Here is a 24,389-nt window from a genome sequence, read left to right on the forward strand (position 1 = left end):
ACTGCCTGCCACAGCATTGTCTGAAGTATATAAAGTGCATCGAATCAAACCACAGATAAGGTAGCTCAATACATACCTGGAGGTGGGTTTAAATAGACACTGTTACAGGTCAGAAGTTTCTTTATAAACTGGAAATATTCCAGGCTGTACTGCATACGGTTGTGCATGAACTGCACATTCTGCTTCCGGACGCTTCGCTCGATAGCGGCTGGCATTTTTATCTGGTGTGGTTTTGTGGTGACAGCCAGCTCAGAAATGTACTTCACAAGTTCACTGTCTTTGTCCAGCGTGTCCATGCGCTCATAAAAAAGAATGTAGGCATTCCACCACCTCTTCTGGCGCCTGTAGGACATGCGTTTCATCATGTGGTCGAAGACCTCCCCCATGTACTCGCCTCCGAAGCACTGGTTCTTCATCTCTTCGTCATCGTCCATTTTGCACTCTGTGACGTCCCCGTCGTCAAATTTGTACCACCGGTTTTTCTCCCCGTCTCCCCCGTTTCTCTGAATGATGTAGGAGTAGTAGTGTCCACCACTGGCCTGACCACTGTGCACAAGAACTCCAACCAGTCTGTATTTAGTGCTCCCTGGGGGCTCATTCTCTGTGGGCTCATTCTGAATGACCTGATTCTCTGGATGGACATCATCTCCTTCGAGCTTGGCTACCCCGGCCACTGTGTATGGCTCCATATCCAGTTCCCGTGGAAACTCAAAGTAATCATTGAATTTGATTGCACATTCCCTTTCCCAGTCATAATCAAATCGCTTCAGCTGGATGGCAAGAACTGGAGGCAGCTTTTTAATGAGCAAGCGCTTCACTGTGTCCACCTGTGAGACAAAAAACAGAGATTTACAAAACAAAGTACACAGCTGGATTTTACTGCCACCTGTTAAATCAACACCCCAAGTTGCGTTTTATAAAACTGTACAGGTGAATATTTAAACACCACTTCTAAATCCATTGTATATCTTACTCCAGGACAAAAGCTACGACGGATACTGCCATTGGTCTGTTAACAAGGCAAGAAGTGACAATATCCTGCACATCAAGTGCCCACGCATGTCGTACAAATGAGAAACTTCAAAATATTACACATATACAGAGGGTATAGGAGAAAATGAGTCATTTTTTCCTGTTTTGCTTCAATGTGCAAAAAAGCACCTAACTCTCCAATTAAAGCGCACAATAAAGAAACTCAATTCTTCACTTAGTCCCATACAAGCAACGAAGAGTACCAATCACACCACGGTACTGGGGGATTTCAAGAGAGCATATTTATTTGGTACAGGTAAGTGATCTTCACCTTTTTGTTGCACTTTTCGCAGTGATAGGCATTGGCACCCTCTAATAAATCCCCTTTGACATACTGCTCCATTGAATCCAGGAGGTTCTGATGGTTTCTAATATCTACATTCAGTGTTGTAAAGGATTCCTCACATTCATACCTGCAATACATTTAAGCAGCGGTAAATACACAAAAATGTCAGCATCCTATTATTGCTCTGCAAAAAATAAAAATAACGAAACATAACTAATATAGCAATTTGGAAAAAATAGCACAATTCCTCCACCATTGCTCTTTACACAACTTTTCACATACCTGTGAGGACAACCTTGACATATCTTCTGATCAGCAAATGAACCGCCAAGAACTTTGCTTAACATTGCTGGATGGCCAAGAGCTTTCAGAGCTTCATCCAAACTGTCCACCAGAGAGTTAAAGAATTCCAGTGCATCATGCTGCTCTCTCAGGTTCACTGGTTCACCCCACAACCTGCACATACAGACAGAGGCCGTTATCCAGGTCCACAGCTGATACAACACAGCTGATCACGAGTCGCAGTAGAAACAAAAACTAAACATTTACATGCGTCACTTGAAAGGCAAGATTTTCATTTAAGGATTTCTGTAGGTTCAACAGGCAGATGGTATAAGTTTTGAGAGTGGGGTTAGGAGGTCAAAAAGAATAAAAAGTTACCTAAACTGTTTCCAGAACCCTCGAGGCACATAGTACTGCAGCCTAGAGGCAGCCAGATGTCCAAAAATAACCTGCAGATGGCGCAGAACTCCAATATTGTACTCCTTCCGGTCCTCCGACTTACTGAGGGAAGGTTTCTCTTCATACTGGTGGTGGTAGCTGAAAACCTCATCCCGAGGATCTACATTGGTCTGCAAACATAAAAGCCCATAAAGTTGCTACAAAAATAAAAAATACCACCATTATCAAAATATTTTGGTATTAAAAAAATCCATCAAAACATGGACATTCATAGAGTGCAGTTGTACATGTTGTGCCCTCAGCTCCAGGCTATGCCTGCGTGGCATGTGAGCTAGGAGACGGCTATAGTGTCAGTCACTGAATCCTGAGCAAGGATGGGTATCTTCATTGGGCAAAGCATATGCAATCAAATATCAATTTAAGGCCTTTGTTTGTGCCTAAGCACAGCCTGTAGTTTGAAAGTGAAACACTGAAATATATGAACAGTACCTCATTGTCCTGCTTCTCATCTCCAGACATGTCGTCGTCAACGTCACTGCCTGTGCCTTCGATAGCTAGGATGCCGTTTCTGATGGGTGGGATCATGTACAGCTGCTGAATGACCGAGTTCATGTAACACGTGGCTCCTGCGTTTTTCAAACCAACAAAGCCTTTGGGAGGCCGAGGCCCAACAGGTGGCAAATACTCCCATTCTGTAAGTGCTTCACAACCTAGTTCACAGAATGCAACAAAAAGTCATGCCAGGGTTTAGTTACCAAACAATGCAGACCTCAAACAACTTACTACAACAGTCAGATGGTGAACCAGCTTGATTTTTACACAGGAAGCTTAAGTAGCAGTATATACCTGATCAGAAATCAAGCTTAAGGTATAAAATAACCATCTTTACATTTGCTTTTGTTCATATATTAAAGCAGTGAGGATCTGCTTTGTAACCCCAAGAGCTGTCATAATAAAACCATTGCGTGAAAAACAAACACCTCTCAAGCAAAGAAACATGTGGCAAATGTGTGCATACCTAAGTAGTACATGTCAGTTAACGTGTCAACTATCTGTTTCAGATTTCGCACACAACCAACGGCAAGTGCAACCAGCAATTCAAAGCCAGCGTTGATGGTAGCAGGGGTGCTGCAGACTGGAATGGCCTGCTCGGTGGGGAATTCACCACTCTTCATATATTGCAGGTACACATTGGATGCTGGGAAGATGAAATCATCAATCAGCTCCTAGGAGGGAATGAAAAGGGTTGTTATCAAAAGCAAAAAAGGGGGAGCAAGATCCCAAATTCTTAGTTTCATATATATTAATATATATTATATCATATAGGAACAGCACCAAGTAATTTCATACTCTTTTCATACTCTTGTGTGCCAGAACGTTAAGATTAAGTACCTAATATACACATAGGCAGTGCATGTTCTATACCGTATGTTAAATCTTACAAAAATCAACAATAAATCTCTGGTGACACCTACCTGTTTGCATGTTGAATTTTTGGTTAAAACCAGCATTCTACAAAAGAACACAAAAACTCACCTTAATGAGATTGGCTCCACCCTTCTCACAGCCAATGGAGTACTTCTTTTCTGGAGTCTGAAAAGCCAACAGTTCCTTTGTGACTCCAAGGTGACCCTCGAGAATGGTCTCTTCCACACCCGTCTCTCCTGTTCGTTTCACTTCATCCTGCAATAAAAAAAAGCCATGAGCACATTGTAAAGGCTTGAGAGAACCTGATAGTTAAAATTGATTTTTGGGGCTTCTCACTGGCTCAACCAGCAAAGGCACATGTTTGGAGGGCAGGATGTTCAGACAACACCCAGGCTATATTCGTATTTAGCTGTAATTAGCATTCCTCTGCATCAGCGCACAATTAGTCGAAGTGGATTGCAGACAGCCAGTGTATCAGCAAACTGTGCAACAGCAACATTAAGATGTGTCAGCTAGCTGGTGCTTGCAACATCACCATCAGTTGCAGGTGACCAGAAACTGAACAGGATTACGTAATAAGGGATTACCTATAGTTATAATGACAGACTTATCTAGCAAATATTCTACAGCCCTGATCATCTGGGTTTCGAAACGTACAGGGCAGTTCCTACATTTTAGATTGTCATAAGATTAAGTAAATGGCCCTGAAAATGCGTCTAGACTGAAAACGCAGGAATCCTACCTCGTAATTAAGTTAACAGCTTCCCTCCTATTTAACCGATTTCTGAGAATCTAAAATGCGTTTAAAGCGGAAATTTAGGAAATCTTTTAACCTGCTGGCACTGAGCACCAGTGCTGACAGCTTAAGATAGTTAATCACACACTGGCAGTAGGAATAATTAAAAGTCAACCAGTTTTAACAAATTGGCAGAAAAGTCTATTACTACTGTGCCATATTATAAGCTAAAGTGAAAACGCTTTTGATGATGTACAACAAAATCCATTCGTCATTACACAACTAGCACTACTACTGTTAATAGTAGTCAATTAAAAAACTTAGACCAGGTCACTTAATTCCCAAAATGAATAAAAGTTTAGAAATATAATAATGCAAGTGGAGGTTGGCATTGCTTCCTCATAGCGCTGGGGCCCTAGGTTGCTATCTGCATTGAGTTTGTGTATCTTCCCCATGTTCACATGGGTTTCCTCTGGGCACTCCAGTTTCCTCCCACAGCTCAAAGACAGGTAGGTTAAACGGCTTCTGGGAAAACTGGCCCTGGTGTGAGTGTGCGCATGTCTGTTTGCATCTGTGTCCCATGCTAGGTGTACCCCGCCTTGCACCCGTTGCTTACTGGGAAAGGTTATGGCTCCCATATCCTGTATTGGATGAAGCAGTTAGAAAACGGATGGATAATGCAACTGCTACTATATTTGGATGGACTCCAAACTGCACCTTTCGTTATTATTGTTATTGTTTATTGTTATTAAACCCCCTTTGATGAGCTAAACAGCTTGCAGTAAATGTGAAATAAATGATTTGGCATGTTTTGTTTATATCCTCATGGCTTCTGGGGTGGATTTTTCATGTCTACCAGCTACCTTGAGAGAAAGATTTTTTACCCCCTTAGAGCACTTCCACTCATACTTTCATCATTATCCAAAAAGACATAGAATTCTTTCCTGGTCTGTCCCTGTTTCTTCACTTGTTCAATCCATACTACAAATGTAATGAAAAAAGATGTTGTGGTTGCACTATAGGCAGTGATAGTCTTTTGTCTTTCTTGGACAAAGACTAACAGAATAACAGGTTTTTTTTGCGTCTGGGGTTTCAGCTTTTGACAGTGGCGCTGTGATGGCAAGGCAACATCACTCCCAGCTTTAAGTGAGCAATTGTGTAAATCAGAGCAAAGAACTCAGATTTAGGAGAGACTACAGGCACCACAGATGGGGAACCAACGGTTCCAGGAATATCTACACCGAGCCGTGTAAAACGCTATTAGAACTCTTAGGTACAAACACTCTTAAAATGTTGTTGATGTCTCCCAACAGCATGTAACACTAAAAGCAAAAAAAGAACATAGGGCTATTATTGTAATAAACAGACATTAAAAAACTTCAAGGACAGTCTAACATATGAAGATGAATAAAATATTTACTCAAGGCAAAGCAAGAACTTAAGAAGCCATAAGTTAACCTACCCTGATCCTTTTTAACCAGTCAATTTCATTGTTGAGAAGAACTTCAGCATTTGGCAGGTTAATGTTGCTGTTGTATGCATAATTTAGTAAGTGCCTTAACAAAGTGAAGTAATCCCCTGCGTGCTTTGGTCTTTCTCTTGCAGTGCTCTAGGAAAAAAAAAGAAAACCATTTTGCTAATATCCAGTGAACAATAAATCAGTTACTCATGATCATTTTTAGTACGGGAATTTGTTTTGCATCTCAACAGCAAAAAAACGCCATTCATGAAACATTTAAAGCAAATTCACAGGATGGATTATATGCCACTTAATATCTAGTTTTAATTAGACAGGAGATGAAAATGGAAAAAGTTCAATGTAATGCATATTCTACCATTAAAATCTGAACATAAAACATTTAACAAACGTTTAGTCTTCGTTAAATGTATAATATATAGAGTAGGCTTACTCCCAAAACTGTGAACAGCAAGGTTATAAAGAACAGAAGGGGCCTGTGTCCCATGCAACACCGCGTAGCCATCAGAAAGAACTGCTCCTGAGCCATCTGACGAACTGACCTGGGAAGTTGCAAAAACAAATTCAATAACGACGGGTTAATTTCAGTCTCGTAAAACAGCCATAAACTGCACGGAAAGGTACTGACAAGTGTGGCAAAATCTCAATAGATGACAATCTTCTAAGTATTACATTAACAAATGTTCTGCTGCAAAGTTTTAGTAAGAGGATCGTTTAAGAAAATGGTGCCATTTCATATTGTGCATGAGCATCAAGGCAATGCCATTCTAACTTACTTGCTCTGACAGTGCAAAAGCAAATCAATGATGAAGGTCTGCCATGCCTTTTCTTTACTAAGTGCATCTAGTGCTGTGGGGATCAAGGCAAAACAGAGTGTCATCACTTCCAGTGCTTCACAGCACACCTGCTCATCTTCTGCATCTGGTTCATTTCCTGCATTCGTCTGCAAAAAAGGATAAGAAGTTTTACCTTAGAGCTTTTTGAACTAAAACAAAATAGCACATTTTTAATGATGAATTTCTTCTTGCATCTCATAAGCTAGAGGTTAAATAAATTACGATGTCACTTTTCCAGTTAAAACAGCCATTCTGACTTACAAATTGTAATAAAAATGGCAACACAAATACCAATTTTAGACTCGTATCAACCTACCTTTTCATAAATCTTGCTGATTTCTTCATTTGAGCTGAACACAAGCTGCACTGAACCACAACCTGATGCCCAAACTATTTTCTGTACAGCCCTTATTACACAGATGTCTGGGATATATTTTGAGGCCTGAAAAAAATTCTGTATGTAGAACAAAAAAAAGGACAACAAAATTAAAATATTAAAAGTACACTTTTTAATTTTGATACGTTGAAGCATGCACTTGTGAAAATCAAATTTAATGTTTTAGCCGCCTATGTTTTAACTTGAAGTAAGGTAATACAAAACTCCAGCACATCATGCTAAGACAAAAAGAGGCAACAGCAATACATCTTTTTTTGTATTCTTGTTGAATACAAGAATACTGTTTTTCTGGAAAATGATTTTTTCCCTTTTCTGAACATGGCCTTTCCAAAATAAAACGATAATAAAAAATATAAACAATACAAAATCCAGAGAGATATTGTAGTTTTAGAACTAAGCACAACTTTGCAATGCTGTTTCCAACGTTCACACTTAAAACCACAACATTTTTATTCTAGGTGCGAATTACTTTGGCCAGGAGCATAAATATAAGCACATCATTTATGATACAAGACAAAGATGCCTGCAGTTTAAAGCCTAAACAACTAAAGGAAAAAAGAGAAGGCCGTTATCTGTGGATTGTTATGGTACACTAACTGTCAACTGAAATGTCAAGTGATAGCCAACACATGACAGCCAGTAGGGCATGTTTCCTGTTTTCATATAACACACATTTCTTTAACAGATGCTCTCACATACCTGTACCCCTCCCAACTGAGAGGAAACTACACCAACCTCATCTGAGATCTGCTGGGCAAGGCGAATTGCTACATTTCGCAGCATGCATTCGGATGATGGATTGGGAATGTTTTGCAGAGCATTTTGAAGAACTAAAGCCTGGTCGTGCGTAGCCTGGTTTATCTGGAAATTAAAAGGGAAGGGATGTCACTGCCAAAATCAACCTGGAAATCTACAGACATCCCTGTTAAAACACTTTTCATGTATCCTTGAAACTCAAAATTGCTTATAAAAACTTTATGGACAAACAGTTGGTGGCATAAACTTTCCCCCAGAAATCATTCCCCCTTGACATTTCTAGTAAGCATCTCTACATACACAAGCACACATGAAACAGGCCCTCAACAGTACCACAATTAAAGGGTGAAAGATCAGAGGCTTGCACATAGAATTAAGTCCATAGCTGTGATGCTTGCATCATGAAGCCACTACCAGGACACTTCACAGGGCTTACGGTAGATGCATAACATCCTAGAGAAGACCCATTCTGTATTGTAAACGCAGAAACCTGTGAAACTGATGGTCTGGGCTCTGTTGCACCAAGTCATCCACCACTTACTACAGCTGTTCACTGTTGCCCATAAAATGTCTGTAGAATTCCAACTAGAAATCCTCCAATTTAAATATACGCAGACGTAAAAACAATTTGCTCATATAATAACCATCCACACAGACAGCAAAATAGTACTCCATCCACTTCTGTGAAATTCCCAACATCATCATAAAAGTGACTTACTGGTGAAACAGGGCTTGTCCCTTCCACACCTGGCTGACAAGCTTCTGCCACTGCCTTCACGTGGCCAAAGCCGACGGCTGTCAGTAATAACTTGGCTATTTTTAGAGCGTTTAGATAGGCACCCCGCCTCGTCTCCATGTCCGCATTTGGCAGGAAGTTATTTCTTGTGAGCATGCTCAAAACGAGAGGCAAGCCACCGCTTTTTAAGAAGTTGTACTGGAAGTCACTCGCATCTTCTCCAAGGGTTCCACTGGCAGGCATTAACAAGGCATACACTACCTGTATCCGAAACAGAACGCAGGTCATTAAACTACCGCAGTGACTGCTTGAAATCACGAACAAAACAGTACACAACGCCAGCAAATTGATGCTCATTATCACATTCGTAAGTGACCAGTAAAAAGGTTGCAAACTACTTCAGGATTGTTAAAGCCAGAAATATTTTTTTAAAAAGACTATGCAGGTACTCGGATTGACATTATTTCCCAAAAGTGATATTCACTAACCTCTGTCAGGTACAGCACTTGAGAAGGAGATGGGCCAAAGAACAGCGAGTCTAGGGTTGGGCTAAGGCTGTTCTCACCAAGCTTTGCATGATCTAAGCAGATGGCTCGCAGCTTTTCTACTGTAGTGTTATCTGTAAAAAAAACAACAACAAATCAAACATTCAACAAAATACCCTACAATAAACAACAAGGGATATCTAAATTAGTTTAAAATAGAGTGTATTTATTTTAGTCATAATACAGTAGGAATTACATAGGGAATCATAAAAAAGATCAGGTCATTTATCCCACGCCACGTTTAGGTTTTTCATATTTGAACATTTGACTTATTAAAATGTGATTCTCTTTAAAGAATAGATCGGTTGCTCTCTAAAATCAGAACAAGGACCATAAAAAAACATAAAAATTTCGAATTTCCTAATTTTGTATTTTTAGGTTTAAATCCAAATTTCTACTTGCTTTAAATCTGTATAGAATAACGGATAAGCACCGTACTGAACCTAACAACATTAATCTGGACTAAAATGTGAAAGACGAAAAACACGATATGAAAACGTGTACTTCGATTTTTACCTACCTGGAGGCATGAGCTTCATGAGGACACGGGCACCATCTCTTAAAAGAGGCATGTTTAAACTGCAGCCAAGGTCGGCCACTTGCCACAGGAAAGAGACGTAGCGGATATGCAGTGACATGATCTAGACAGAGTAAAGAACAGGCATGGAAACTAATACACCCTTTAAGGCTTTTTTCAGAGAACAGAAGTTCCATTGAATCGCTTTTAAACTAACGCTTTGTTGCCACGGTGTGAACAAAATTCAATTCTGGGATCAGTGGAACATAAGAACATGAAGGCTGTCAGTGCCTTTTTGGTAGTTTATCAGCTGAGCAATTAGACTCATTATCCAAATTTAAAATTTGCCCAGTCACAACTTGAAGGAATGTAGAGTTGGACTTAATGGGAATTGATGTACAATAACTATGTTTCCAAGGTGTTCTGTAACATTTGCTGTACTGCAGTTAAAAAGTTTTCAGGACTCATTGTGAAAAATCCTTTTTAGATGATTAAAAGCTGGGCATTATCAAAATTATACATAAAGGTATTTTGTTTTTTCTGAAAGGGGCTTTCTTTCCAAATGCACACTATGGAAAAAAATGTGTATGGCTTCAGGGATTTTATCACCATAGAATAACATGCGCACAAAAGTGTGTAATAGACTGCATGATGCTGTGAAACTTTTACTTTCCAAAATGCTTTAGTACCGAAAACCAAGGCCCCTTACCACTCCTGGAAGACAACCTTCTACTTCAGGGTTGGGCCCGTCGCTATAGTGGTTACCATGGTTCCCTGGAGACCCGGTGGATGAATCAGAGGAGCTGTCAGGACTTGAAGGCATGTTGGAACTGACCTGCGTGAGCTTGGCCGTGATTAACTAGAGGGGGCAAAGAAACTGCATCTGAATGACATGCGGAGGAAGCACATGCTTCTAAAAATTCATCTGCCAACATTCTTAATAAAAATGTAGTCAGCAATTTTACAAAGATTAATTTAGACCATGTATTAATTCAGTATCTAAAGAAACCGTACCGTTTTGTCTTTGAGGTTAAGCTGCCCAATTAACTTCCTATCATCAGCAGGATCGACAACCTCTCCTCCGATAAAAAGCTCTACTTTCGTGTGGGTACTGTTGGCCTTTATTCGCGTTAAGATGCACCTCCGTACGGATCCAATGGTATCGTTGGTGTGAGACCAAATATCCAGGTCATCCACCTGCCGGCCTTGGTTTGGGAAGCGTACGATGAGTGTGATGTGTTTGCCACGAAAAGCTCTGCAAGAAACACAAAAGACGAAAAAAATAATTAAGTTTAAAAACAACACTCACAAAAGAGATTCCACGAACAAAAACGAACTGTGAACGAAGGATGTTTCTAGTGCAGTAAAGACAAAGCGCAGCCAATATCAGTATCTTTGAGTGTCAGTCTTGCGTTATACCAATAGCTCATGTATGCCAACTACAAAATGCCAGAGCCAGAAATTAACCACTTTAAAAAAAGTTAATTTTTGACGATTTAAAATTATAGTATAATTATAATGAATAGTAGATTTCTTGTAGTACAATCACATAAAAAAACTATCACTTACAAACTTTACAGAAAGGATGATCTTGCATACATATATCATACCTCGACATTGGCAATATCGTTCTTTCCTCATGGTAGTCGCTGTCACACTCATTGATGTATTCTTTCAAGACCGTCAGCACTCTCACCATCCTAATTGCTTCTTGCCTTGCACAGTTAATACTGTCTTTGTCACCATCCAGTACACAGAGTGTGTCATAGGAGGCTTTCAGCCGGTCAAAACAAGACTGGACAAAGTCTTCATGAATCTCTACCTACAGAACAAAATCAGAAAAAAATCATAAATAATAAAATGCTCTCTACAGTACAATCTGTAAGTAATTAGAAAGCTATATAGTCAGAAGAAAATAGTTATAACAAAAAAACACTCTGGCTGCTACCAGCCCTTGCTACTGGAAAAATGATCCTGATAAGTTTTACAATGATCAAAAAAAATGAAATTACCATATAAAATAAGTCAGCACTTCTGTTAATTAATGCAGTATTTACATGGGCATGTAAGATGTTTCACTTGCGTGTGGTTTAAAATGATACTTAGGAATAAGAAGGGAAAGGTTTACCCATTTCTCAAAACTTCTTACACAAAGTTTGCAATTAATCAAAAATGTACTTTACTTGGGCCTAAGAAAGTCACTTTCCTTACTGAGTACAGACAATACCCTTTACAGCTTTGGAATGCTTAGATCTGGGAAATAAAACTGAAAAAAGGCAAGTGAAGATATATACAACCTTACAGTTGTATCAAGGAGTAGTAAAATAACTGTGAGAACACTGATGAATGCAACCATAATCAAGCAAAAAAAAAGGGAAATGTTTTTTTTTACCTGATTGACTTGTAATTTTGGTCCAAGATTTGTATAAATCTCTTTAAGCAAATCTATTGCTCTGTTGGCAATGTCATCACTTCCCTGAATCACAACCTGTTAAAATAAAAATCTAAAATCAAATCACAAAATCTTTCCTCAATACTAGTGTGAAGAGATTTTCCTTAAACCTAATCAGTGCCCACTGACTTGTCTACCAAGGAAGATCTAACCATTTTATTCAATAAAAAGCTCCACCATGAAAGGGAAACGGGGGCTGTGGGCCATAAGTATAAGCCTATTTTATAATTTTAAACTAACAGAACCAGGAACAGGGGTGGTTTTTAAAACAAGCCTTTAAAAAGAAAACATCAGACAAAAAAACAACTGTACATATCTATAATCTCCTTGTTTTTCTTTCAGTATTTTGATTTTTTAAATTTGACTACACATCTTAAGACACAAGCTCATGGGTAAGAGACTCTTGCAGGAAGAACACTTGTCATTTCACAGCTCTGCTACTCTGACTTCACACAGGACCCTGAACTATGTGGCAGAGATTGTGCCAGTGCACTAGGGGGAGAGGGGACCTACGGGGTTGTACCCCTCTGAAACTGAAACCACTGCAGACTGAGGCTGTCAGTGGACCTTTAAGCTCCACCGTTTCTGATCCAGATTCACAGACCTGCAGATAGTACATGACTCAGAGGTCCCACAAGCGCTTCTACGTCAATGAGGGAGCAATGCTGATAGCACAGCTGAGCAGCAGATTAAAAATGGGAAAACTAAAGGGGAGAAATAATTTGAGACTTTCTTCATTAAATAAAAAACACTGACAATGCAAGGCAATGCACACAGTCAAGCTGACTTCTGAGGAGAAGGAAAACATCAAATGCTCTGACTCCAAAGACACTGCTGCATAAAGATGAGACTAAAGAATAGGAGGGCAATGGCTGATTTTCATTGAATAATGAAAACAGCACCTTTTATTTCTGGAAGCCTTGTATTGCTACCTTGGGTGGGTCTGAAACTTTAATGGCTATAAAAGAATCCATGTACTGCACATAAGATTTTAGAAAATTGAAGGCAAATAACTTTTCTAAAGTAGGTAAAATGATTATTAGTAACAAGGCTTTCTTTTTAAAACAAATTCTTTAAACTGAACACGGACTTGTACACAATTTTTGAGATGTAATTGAACACAGATTCAGTTTTATCTGTCCAGAAACTTTTTTTGCTAGAATACAAATCAGTAGCAACACCCGTATTTACCAATTTAAAAAATTGCATTTTTTGTATATCATTGAGGACAGTCCTATGATCATATACACCTCTGCATAACTATCAGTAGACTCTATTTAACTTCATGTGCTGTTTAGTAAGGCTCTTACCCTCCATAGGTAATCCAATCCTATGAGTTCCAGGTCATCCATCATGTAGGCTCTTCGTTTGGCCACCAGTTTTCCTTCCCTACAGTTTACAGCTTTGAAAAAACGTTCAAAGCACTTCATCCCGTTTTCTGTGAGGAGTGAAGGATCCAGCTGCAGCACGTTGTTTTCAAAGAAGTCCTTGTTGATATCGGGGTCCAGGTCTGGCTCATCTCCCATGAGTTTGGAATACCATTTGAAGCAGGCCTCCCTGTCGCAGAGGAACACCGCATTCTCAGCGAGACACTTCCAGATCTGTTTTGCTTGCGGAGCGCACAACCACAGCTGTCCGTCTTTTAGCAAAAACCTTTAGAAAAAAAACATGAAAGACCAAGTTTCTTTTAGCAAAACGTTGAAAGCAAACATGTGACAGAAGGATTCCAAAGAAAACTCTTGGCATGAAGTGTCACTACAATGAAAGCCAACCCTCCTACCTCAAGAAGTTAAGCCTTTCCTGGACTTCTTGCACATGGCTGTATCGACTGCCAGCCCGTACTGTCTGTGGATCGTATTCCAAGTGCTCTGGAAATGATACTTTCATGTCAGTGCAACTTAAAACAGCCAAAATCTTTTAAGCTTTTTGAAGATTTCAGCTCTTCAAAAATGTCCTTTACTGCTATGGCTTTTGAAAGCATTTAAAATATTAACAGCCATCACTTGATGAAAGACCCAAGGCAAGTGAAAACCGACAAGTAACCATCTACAGTATAAGTGAGATACAGTCTACATGTGAGCTACATAATGCTGGAATAAAGGACATACTGAATTTCACCACTCAGCCACAGCTTCCCAGATATAAGCCATTTTAACCAAAAATAATTTTCTCTCACTATATTGTGATGTGCACTACTGAACTCAAATACCATTTTGCATTATTTGCGTCACGAGCAGAATAAGAACTTGACCAAGGCTGTTATCTGTTCACAGTGACCGTAAATCTGGCATATCTGGTTCCAAAAATATTTGGTTCCATTTCAATGAAAATAAAAACTATATCATATTCAGATAAAATGTCCCTCATTTTCAACAAGAAGGTCCCTTTTTTAAGAGTGTTCCTTTAGAACAAACTGTAGTTACAAGTTGAGTAAAAAAATACATTTTCAACAGTTTCTGGAGATTTGGATACCTGACGGATGCCGTAGCTCTTTAGAGCATAATATCTCCTGCCAGATAGTTTGGCCTCTCTCCAATTTTGAAACAGATGTCTTAAGTACACTTTATACCTGAACTAGGGTAGTGATTACACGATACACCTTTCTTTGAAATTTTAAAATAATTCAGGTCATCAATAATTGACATGACATACTGCAATCTGCTCCATAATCACTTTTTAATGTAATCTGATTAATATGGAGAATTTAACAAATCAGTTTTGTTACCTTTGGCAAACTGCCTCATGCTTTCCATGTATGCAGATAGGTTTTCTGCCACCAAAGTCACAAGAGCATGGTTATGTTGAAGCTGGTTTATTAGATCGTGGCGATAAAACACGTGTGGGCTCCGCTGCGTCTGACTGTTACCGAAAGAAAAAAAAAAAGACCTTTTAACCAGAAATGTTTAACATTACAATTTAAATTTGAATGTTTCACTTACAAAGGATCTAAGGCAATCTTTAATAAAATTCAACTGATTTCACGAACATGAATTTGCAATTGACATTTTCATTCGCCACTTAGGCATCACACAGAGCTGGCTGCTGAGTGCTACTGAAGGTTTTCTAAAATGACAGCTATGGTAACATTTTTTCCCATTTAAGAGCTTGAGGTAAATGTAATCTAAGAAACTCATCCAGTTCACATCTTTGAAGTTATATACTGTTTAAGAGCTCAAGAGAAGTTTTTACACCGTTGTCTTTTAACAGTTTTCAAATTTAAAAATATAAGCCCTACTTTAAACAGAATTACTGCCATCTGATTTAATCACTGCTTGCCAGACTCAGTCTATATGCAACACAAATGAACAGATAAACAATTTAATCAAGAAAGATAGTGTACTAAGCCTACAACAAGAAAGTGAAATTCAGGTGCTCATCGCTCAATTCAAGACTGGTGTGAAGAAAACTGAAAAGGAACAGCATCCCCAGGATTTGGTTAAAAGTTGGAACCATATTAAAAATGATTTGTGAGTTCTGGAATGGACATAGAAAAGGGGGAGACTCCTAGCAAAGCAATTAAAAAATGCCTGTTAAAATCACATCATTTAAATCATTATTTTCTGCAGAATTTAATCAGATTTGTCAGAACTGAAGAAATGACAATAAACCAAAATCGTGGCCAACTTACCCTAAGTTCTTTTCTATGTTAATATGTTTTTTCTTTCTGAAAAACAACAGGCATTTTCTGTACTTCAGCTACATTAACACTTACTCTAGATTAAAACAACTATTTAAATATCTTAAGTCTAAATCTTATAAGTCTAAATCTATGGATCAATACAAATATGAATTTCCCAGTCAGTTTTCACATTTCCTATCCTGTGCTAGTTTTCCAAAATAATGTCTTAGGGTATAATTGTGTTTGGTTTATGAATAGGACAATGCAATGCATCCATTTTAAGAAAAACTATAAAACCATTTCACCATTAAGACTTCGGTGGAATACTAAGTGTTGCATCTGCTCTGGCTTTTATCTGTCAGACAGTGCAGCACTGAAATGACCCCAAGCCAAAAAATACTGAATTCCCCCTTTGACATTTAAAAAAAAATGTAATACCACAATTTTGATATGCTTTTTACAATAACCAGGACAGGAGAATACTAGGGATTTCTGTTGTGGCTGCATATTGAAACTATCTGTAACACTGATAAGCAGAAAAAGGTGGCTGTTAAGCTACTTTTAGAAGGCAAAAAAGCAAAAGCATATGTTCGCTTGAAAAATTCAACTAAATTCTCTGCTTTTAAGGCAGTGTTCCTTATCCGGCTTAAAATATAAAATTTCAATGCTAAGTGTCAAAAAATGTATTAACAGAAACAAAGCTAACTTTATGTAATAAAACATTTACAACTCTAATAATGGAAAGCTAACCCATACAAGTCAGTTTACATTCTATTCAACCTTAAAAATGTGAAAAAGTAATATTAAAAAAATAATAACACTAGTCAACCTGTGATGAATTTCTACAACAAAATCTGCAGGTCTTGTTTGGAAAGGAACGCCAACAGAAAAAAGCTTTGCAAAAGTTAATCAGACAGATTTCTGAGATTGTCAATACAGATAATCTGTGCATAACGAGCAAGATCTACAAATTTCAGCTTTGATCGGTACAGGTGCAGAGGAAACTATCAGCGACATGAACAATATTAAAACACTCCTGCCAAGTGTGGTTTTTCAAGTGTTACTTTATTTCAGCATTCCATGCTTTCTAAAAAAAAAGCTCAAGGCGCATGACCTATATAATGTGCTGCCATCTTAGATTGAGGGCCGGTTCAAAGGGGAGATATCTACGTTAAAGTTTTAACATAAAATAATCACCTTACAGCAGTTCCTATCAACTAAGGATGAGAGTTAGCAGAACACAGGCAGAAGATGGTTAAGAGACATCTAGCAATGCAAGAAGCAGTGGTAAGCAAGAGCAGTTTTCATTCCTTGTAAATAAGCTAAAAATATTTTACTCACCCGAAAATGTCATACTCACATGATTTTAAAAATACAGGACATAGGATTGCACCATGTTTTGCAGAAGGTGCACACACTTTTACCATAATGTATGGAAAACATCTTTTCCACAGACATGACATCTCCACAAATAAAATTAACAACTCAATTTATTACCTTAAATTCTGGGGCGCTTCCCCAAACAAGCTACAAATTTCTCTGATTTGCTTCAGTGCAGGAATGACCCATTTGTCATTGGTTCGCAGCTCTTCAATGAATCGATCTATCCACTGGATCTTCTGTGTGTCTCGGTCCTGAAGAGATTCCCAATGCATTTGCATTTAAACAGTCATTTAACTGTTCAACAGGTAGCATTAATTAACAATTTCTAATCTTAGGGCTTAAAACATTTCAAATGTTCTCATTGACATTGAAAAAGTACCACTGTATGCAACCAGTGGAGCACCAGCAATACAGCCCCGTCCTATAAATGGAACAGTTGTATATAATAATTCCTCACTTTTATAGTGCCCATTCCACTTAAACAGCAATATACAAGTAATGGGGACTCACTTTCACTAATGAGTTTTAACAACCACAGAGAGTCAGGACTTCTGTTTTACGTCTCATCCAAAGAACAACACCTTTTTGACAGTATAGTGTCCCCGTCACCATTACTGGGGCTTTAGGACCCACTTAGTGGAGTGACTGCCCCCTACCAGTCCCGCTAACACCTCTTCCAGCAGCAACCTTAGCTTTCCCAGGAGGTCTCCCCTCCAGGTACTGGCCAGGCTCACACCTGCTGAGCTTCAGGGTGATGAAGCTGCTGGCTATACACTAAAAACATGTTCTAACACCATTTTAGTTCTCTTAAAATTACATAATTATAATTTCAGACTTAAGACAGATAATTGTCTTTAGACCATTTCTGTCTTAAAAGGTGAAAAGGTTAAATGTACTAACAAAAAGTGGTCTAGTTGTCACAAAACGTAATAAAATATTACAATTACCTGAGAACAGCTATAATCTAGGATTTTAATGTGGGCGCTCAGAGCCTGGTCCATGATGTCAACGGGTACATCATCGCTATGTGCCAAATTCCACAGGAGGTTCAACACCTTGTGGGCCATGACCCCATCTTTGTCATCCTCAGCAAGGCGACGAATCAGCTCCAACAGCTTCTCCCGCTGCTTTTTACTCGCATTTGTCCAACTTGCCTTTAATAGAAAAAGCAAACGTATACCTTAATATACAGCACTGGCTTTAATCCTCTCAGTGGTAAGTGATTTTGAGGCGACTAGGCTGTTAAAAAAAAACATCTACATGTGGCTTTACATTCTTGAACAACTTGAAACACCTCACCTTGAAACAATCAAAGAGATGGTCGAGCTGCTCAGGCGAAAAATCCCAAGCCAGCTTTGCAAGGAGGTCATGGACGTTCTTGACAATAGCTTCATGCTTTCCTGCCTATGGAAGGATGACAAGGTGCAGCAAGGTTAGAACAAAGAACTTTCATTTCCATGATAAGTGGAGATTTTACGGAAATAGAACATTTATCTATTCTGCTCCTATTACAGATCGAAAGGAAATTCTAAACATCCCACTCAGCTCAAATGGGTACCCAGCTCACCGATCATAAAAATATTAAAATTGAGGTAAATGTGCGGTAAGCTTAATTTTATGACCAAGTCTGAAGACGTTCTGAAGAAAGCATCTCATGAGAGAAATATTAAGCAGAAGATTAGTGTGAACCATGGATGACATGTACTTTATTTAAAGGTGCTGAGTATAATATTCAATGACCATCAAATGGCCAAGAATGCTGTTGGTGAAATATGTTCAATCAAAACTTCAATCCCATGGTTGACATTAAGAAATTATATGCAAAGAAAACACATGCACAGAGCCCAGAAAAAGAGGCAACAAACAGAAATGAATTAATATAAACCTAATTTTCTCAAGTTATTTTATTTTTAATATCTTACCTGTGCTGCCCAGATGTTGTCAAGATCCTGAAGGGTCAGGGCCTTTTCTTTGATGACAAATCGAAGGATTTTTTCCAGTTTCTCCACATACTGTGGCTGATGTAGACTATCTCTTAGCACTATGGACAAAATGTTGTTTTGCTGGATCCATTCCTATGAGAGAGTGCCTCAGATTGCTTAGTGGCCCAGTAGCAAAAAAAACTTACATGTCACACATAAAACAGAACTGCCCTCCTAACAACTCATGATTTAGTACTTCAATAATTCTCATGTGAATAAACACACTGACGGGACAATAATCCTCAAGATCTATTTTTAATTTTACAGAAGGAGTGGGTTCAATTTACATATAACAAACAGAAAAAAGGCCAAAACAGCCTGCAAAGATGGTTTACAGCTGGGTCCTGTCCTATAAACACTTCAAATCAAAGACAAAGAGCATGAAGACAAAAAAGAAGGAAATGTACTCATATTAGAGAAATTAAAGAGGGACACTGCCTCTTCTGAGTTTTTATAAAAAATATGTATGGGCCATTATACAAGTCTATTCTTAGGGATGCAAAGGAACAAGTAATAGGTTTATTCCATGCTGAAAAAAAGAAGAAAGAGAACACAACGTTTCGGCCGTGGAGCCTTCTTCAGGTGTGCCTTCTTCAGCACACCTGAAGAAGGCTCCACGGCCGAAACGTTGTGTTCTCTTTCTTCTTTTTTTCAGCATGGAATAAACCTATTACTTGTTCCTTTGCAGCCTACGCATGCTGACGCAGCTACCCACCTATTCTTAGGGATGTTTTTAGGGTGAGCCGGAATAAATTCCATATTGTGAAGTATTAATGGCAAAATAATCCTTGACTTTGTGAATTTAGATTTGTGTTTTTACACGTTTTAACAATTGAGAGACTTTCTGTAAGTAAGAATTCCATTGTACCAGTACATGTACCGGTTACATGTGGCAATAAAGTTTAAGTTCAAGTTTTTAACATTAAATAGTGATACAATCATGTCTCTACAGAACTGGGTGCTTCAGCCATGAATATTACACTGAGTTTATGAGGTTGAGTTCTCCTACCCAACTAAATGACAGTCAAATAAGTGCAAATCCCCTTCTCAATAAGAACTGGCTAAAAATTGTGAAATCTCAAGTACCACTGTTTAGGAAGAGATTTAAGAATGAGGTTCAGAGGACACGAGCACTAGGAAAGCAGATCAGTTTAACTTAATTAACATTAAGTTAATGTTAAAAATTAGTAGCGAGAACATAAAAAAAATCTGCAGACGACATTAAAGAATTGTATGCAATCAGGTCAAAAACTATATCTTGTTCTGATAAAGCACAACATAAAAAGAAAAATTGTACTTACTGCCATTCTCTCAGCTGTTAGCCACTCCTCCTCCTCAGGATTGCCATGTCGATGTGTGTAATAGGAAACGCTGGATATCACCTTATTAACTTCATTTAGTGCATTCATTTTTCCATTAAAAGAAGAAATTTGCAATAACCTGTTTTTTTAAAAAGCAAAACACGAATCAGAATTAGATTTTGAGATGTACAAATCATGGTTACAATCAAAAGGTAGGTACTGCCTTCAATGCCTTCAATCTCCAAAACTAGAACACAAGTGCAGTATTTGTGCCTATATGATGGGGTCAAATATAGAAGAAAATACACAGAGTTATTAGCAAAAAAAGAGGCAAATCTTCACTCTTACAGAAAAAACATTTCAAGTACAATGTAATGGACAAGCACTTCATTCTAATCATTTCTGCAAATCCCAAAAGTTTTAACACATAGCACGAGTTATACAGTATCTTCTGAACTTATAAGACAACTTTATCCATTCACATTTTCAAGAAAAAAGGCTCACCTAAGAATCATTTTTAACCTAAAAATTTCTAAGTTTTTCACTGTTTCTTCTTGCCCTGGTACCCGTGAAGCTAGGTTCTTCAATGATTTGATTATCATCGACAAAGCATCGTTTTTGGCTTCATTCTTTGCTTCCTTTTTCAACTCCTCATCTGTCAGATTTTCTAGGAACTGAGGAACCATTTCTATTATTGGGAGGAAGTACTTCTTCACCGTGTGCAATGTTAAAAACTCATAGCACTGCCCAAATGGTCTGAAAATAACAAAAAAAAAATTTTAAACACCATCAGCAAGACACACGGAAACATTTAGTTTTACTCCTAAAGTGAGGTTCTACTGAGTATGAAGTTTAATAAGCCATCAGCAGTTATAAGATTTTGATATTTGGTTAAGATTACTATGAATACCACTGTGCATCTTTAGATGTTTTATTAACACTTTATGGAATCAATTGCTTGCAAACTGATCAGAAATATCTATTAAACCATTATTTACATAATTTAAACTAAAGCTTCGCTGAAACTATTCTGAAAAGAGTTCTGTTGTATGAAAGCATCACTTACTTGATAAGGGCTGCAATGATCTGAACATTCAAGGCCTGTCCACTCATAAATCGATCATGCAGGATCTGAAACCCGTTTAACGTGCCGAACTTGTTTATTAAATCCACTAACCAACCCTGAAAGGAAATAAATTGGTTTGTGAGCAAACTTAACGTCTTTCCACAGTAAATAAGATTTCTATTATTTCCCCTAAAATCTTTTTAGCAATGTTTAAAGTACCGTGTAAAATGCATTACATTTACAAAGAGCCCTTAAAAAAAATCAATAAGAAAAACAAAATGTCTGTTTAATCATTAGTCAGTTTAATTCTCCCATGCTTCATAAGGCATTCAGTCCATGTTGACACTATACCCACATATTCTTCTTCCAGCTTTCAATTCTTATTTTCTGGCATTCCTTTTCTAATTCCACTGTAATGTGTAATCTGACAGATGTACATCCTTTCATTTTCCTCCAAGTATTTATAGTAATTCTGCCGTTTTCTTCATATCCTGAGGCAACTCTACACACATACACTTCTTCTAAGAACATTACACAGGTTAACCATTCTCCCTGAAATTATAATTCTGCACAAAGGACAAAGAGATAGAAATTGTTGAGACCGTAAGTGGGGTCATTCTTTATCTCATCATCCAGGAATAAACACCACATGCATTTTTCTCTCTATGGTGGGCTCTCAGAAAAAAAAAAACATGCCGGTTCTCAGAAAGTTTAGATAAGCTATAAAGATTAGAAAGAAGCTGTAAGGAATCTTTCTATATTTCATAATGGACTTTACTTTCGACTTGTCTCTTTGAAGCCAGCAAACGCTGATGCAGTTCCCCACTCAAACACCTACGTGACAGGATGAAAAGATAACTTGTAACGAAAGCACCTACTTGATCGGAGGGGTCGTTCTGGACACTTCAATTCAATTTATACAGCAAACATGACCAACTTCCCATGGTGGGAATGCAGACTAAGGAAAGGCTAAAAACCATGGGCTTCCCAGAGTGCAGCACAGTTTTTCCCCAGTGCTTTGTGTGACCAATATATAGAGGAATTGTAAATCCAAACATTGTAGGAATTCTCATCTAACAGGAACACGACATACACGCAGCTCAAACAGCAGGGGGTTCACTCACCTTCGGTGACCGTGGATCAGGCGGACGGGCAAAAAGCTCATCTTCAGCCATCTGCACGGCAGCGGGCACCGTCTCAGAAGGACGGGTACCGTTGTAGATATGGAACTTGCAGTGAGGATTTAAGGCCATAGCAAGAAGCTCAAGAAGAGGAAACCAGTCCTGGGAGAGCTTGGCCACACAGAGTTCTACCAGCCGGTGAGTGTTGTTAATAATACACCTCTGTTGAAACAAACATGTCTTCCATCTCAGGGAATGTTTCAAGTGTCAAGCCATTTACAACACCTAGCACCCTCCATGTACATGTTGCTACACTTGAAAATAATTTGATTAAAAATTCTCCTTTCATGTGGAAGCCTTTTAATTCCACAAAACAGACCACCATGCAGATTATGGTAGCTGCAATTTTTGTTTTCTGCTGATAAATTTGTTTACAGAAGGAACGGCTCCAAAAATCTGTTGCTTGTTAACGGCTTGTGAAATTGACCGAAAAACACCAATTCTCAAAAATAGCGACTGCACTTGTAATTTTCCAAGTGCATGTTGGCTTGTATGATGCCACAGTTTTTTTATTTCTAATAATTCTCTTTTTAAAAACAGTTGATTTGATCATCTCAGAAAACATTATAAAAATTACACCAGTTTTGTTCTGCTAAATTGTGTTAATTTCTTGTCCCACCCACAAGCTGTCTTACTGTATACTCACATGAATCTCAAATTTCCAGCCACTCACAGCCTCATCTGTAAGGATTTTTGTAAAGGAAATCGTCAAGCCATCTCGAAAAAATCTCTGGCATGCTTCACACTTTACATCAAGTCCTTGAAAGGAGAAAGAAAAAAAGAATGAATACAAAGAAAAAAAGACTCGAGCAGAAAAGAGCTGGTAACAAAACCAAGATGTTCAATTCTATAGAATAATTTCACCGAAACAAACCAAGTCCATAACAGTAAGCAAATGCCTTTTGACAAGTTTGTACAGAGTGTGAGACTTCTCACATCAGGTACATTTTTTAAAAGGAAAGCAAAGTGAATATCTGATGGGCAATCCGGGCTTGATAAAATAACGTCCAGTTATAGGAATTACCAAATTAAACTATCTGCTCAAAAATAGTTTTGCAACTGTTGACAAAGGTATTTATTGTAAACATTTGACTAGATCATTATTTAAAATACAGAGTAGAACATGAGTTTTTTTTCCGAATAAATTTGATTTTTAATAAATTGTAGAACTGCCCATTTTTTTTAAATCACCACAAAACGGAACCACCAATTGTTTTTCACTGCCTTTCAAGCTCACAAGCATGAACCCTGACAGCTGACACAGGGGAGAATGAGGAAGTGCATGGAGACTCTTCTCCTGCCCACCTTCAAGCCAGTTGCCTTTTAACAGGTCCCCAGGCAGCCCCACCCCTGTACCAGAGGATAAGCACCTTCCTTGCAGACAGCAGCCCGTTCAAGTGTTGCCGAGAGCTGACGGACACCAGGCTGAGTAATCCCACTCTCCCCTCAGCGACGCACGGCCAATTTAGCGCAGCCGCTTGGGGAAACCAGGTCACAGGGAGCTGGTGACACGACCCAGGTACAAACCTGGGATGCCTTGATCAACTGAGCTCAGCCTGCATTTGAGCAATCGCCTTGACTGGCTGAGCCACTTGCCTAGCAGTTCTTACCAAGAAGAGAGGATGAAAACAGACTACTAACCATTTTTACTAAGATCTATAGCAGCTTCAAGAAGAACCTCTAATTCACCCTTTGGCAAAACTGGAACAACCCAGCGGGGTCTGAGAACAAGAGGAAAAATCAGGGTTATGCAAATGTCAGCACTTGTGTCTTGAAATGAACCAAAAGAAACTGAGTGCTGGGCAGACTCGGGGGTCATACCGGTTGATCATGTCATCCAGCTTGGCCAGGTCAGTGTGGGGGAAGGCTGGCTCCTCCTCTTCCTCCAGCTGAGGGTGGCCATCGCCCTGGCCCTGCTCATCGGGTGGGCTCACCGGGGAGTTCTCATTGGAGGAGTTTGGAGAGGATGTCTGCAAAC

General features: G+C 38.7%; 1 protein-coding gene across 6 annotated transcripts in view; it reads right to left on the minus strand.

Annotated features, from left to right (window-relative positions):
- The window catches only part of usp9 (ubiquitin specific peptidase 9), a 59,889-nt gene that overhangs the window by 14,468 nt on the left and 21,032 nt on the right, over nt 1–24,389 (minus strand). For 2 of the 6 annotated variants that reach the window (XM_015363447.2, XM_015363442.2), the window contains exons 3-36: nt 24,233–24,381; nt 24,053–24,132; nt 23,058–23,170; nt 22,355–22,573; nt 21,231–21,346; nt 20,669–20,920; nt 20,165–20,303; nt 18,804–18,956; nt 18,181–18,285; nt 17,829–18,035; nt 16,996–17,132; nt 15,508–15,543; nt 14,605–14,738; nt 13,660–13,747; nt 13,190–13,532; nt 11,820–11,915; nt 11,038–11,249; nt 10,442–10,682; nt 10,137–10,286; nt 9,431–9,551; nt 8,854–8,984; nt 8,348–8,626; nt 7,573–7,734; nt 6,793–6,930; nt 6,417–6,583; nt 6,074–6,182; nt 5,626–5,772; nt 3,536–3,682; nt 3,018–3,225; nt 2,489–2,709; nt 1,979–2,169; nt 1,601–1,774; nt 1,304–1,445; nt 77–827 (exon numbers count right to left, since the gene is read on the minus strand). In XM_015363447.2, the coding sequence (XP_015218933.1) occupies nt 77–827; nt 1,304–1,445; nt 1,601–1,774; nt 1,979–2,169; nt 2,489–2,709; nt 3,018–3,225; nt 3,536–3,682; nt 5,626–5,772; nt 6,074–6,182; nt 6,417–6,583; nt 6,793–6,930; nt 7,573–7,734; nt 8,348–8,626; nt 8,854–8,984; nt 9,431–9,551; nt 10,137–10,286; nt 10,442–10,682; nt 11,038–11,249; nt 11,820–11,915; nt 13,190–13,532; nt 13,660–13,747; nt 14,605–14,738; nt 15,508–15,543; nt 16,996–17,132; nt 17,829–18,035; nt 18,181–18,285; nt 18,804–18,956; nt 20,165–20,303; nt 20,669–20,920; nt 21,231–21,346; nt 22,355–22,573; nt 23,058–23,170; nt 24,053–24,132; nt 24,233–24,381 (6,058 nt within the window). The remainder of the gene's footprint in view (nt 1–76; nt 828–1,303; nt 1,446–1,600; nt 1,775–1,978; nt 2,170–2,488; nt 2,710–3,017; nt 3,226–3,535; nt 3,683–5,625; nt 5,773–6,073; nt 6,183–6,416; nt 6,584–6,792; nt 6,931–7,572; nt 7,735–8,347; nt 8,627–8,853; nt 8,985–9,430; nt 9,552–10,136; nt 10,287–10,441; nt 10,683–11,037; nt 11,250–11,819; nt 11,916–13,189; nt 13,533–13,659; nt 13,748–14,604; nt 14,739–15,507; nt 15,544–16,995; nt 17,133–17,828; nt 18,036–18,180; nt 18,286–18,803; nt 18,957–20,164; nt 20,304–20,668; nt 20,921–21,230; nt 21,347–22,354; nt 22,574–23,057; nt 23,171–24,052; nt 24,133–24,232; nt 24,382–24,389) is intronic. The other 4 variants (XM_015363448.2, XM_015363444.2, XM_015363445.2 and 1 more) reach the window with 3 other exon arrangements.

Source organism: Lepisosteus oculatus, chromosome 15 (genome assembly GCF_040954835.1).
Source record: "Lepisosteus oculatus isolate fLepOcu1 chromosome 15, fLepOcu1.hap2, whole genome shotgun sequence".
Lineage (NCBI taxonomy): Eukaryota > Metazoa > Chordata > Actinopteri > Semionotiformes > Lepisosteidae > Lepisosteus > Lepisosteus oculatus.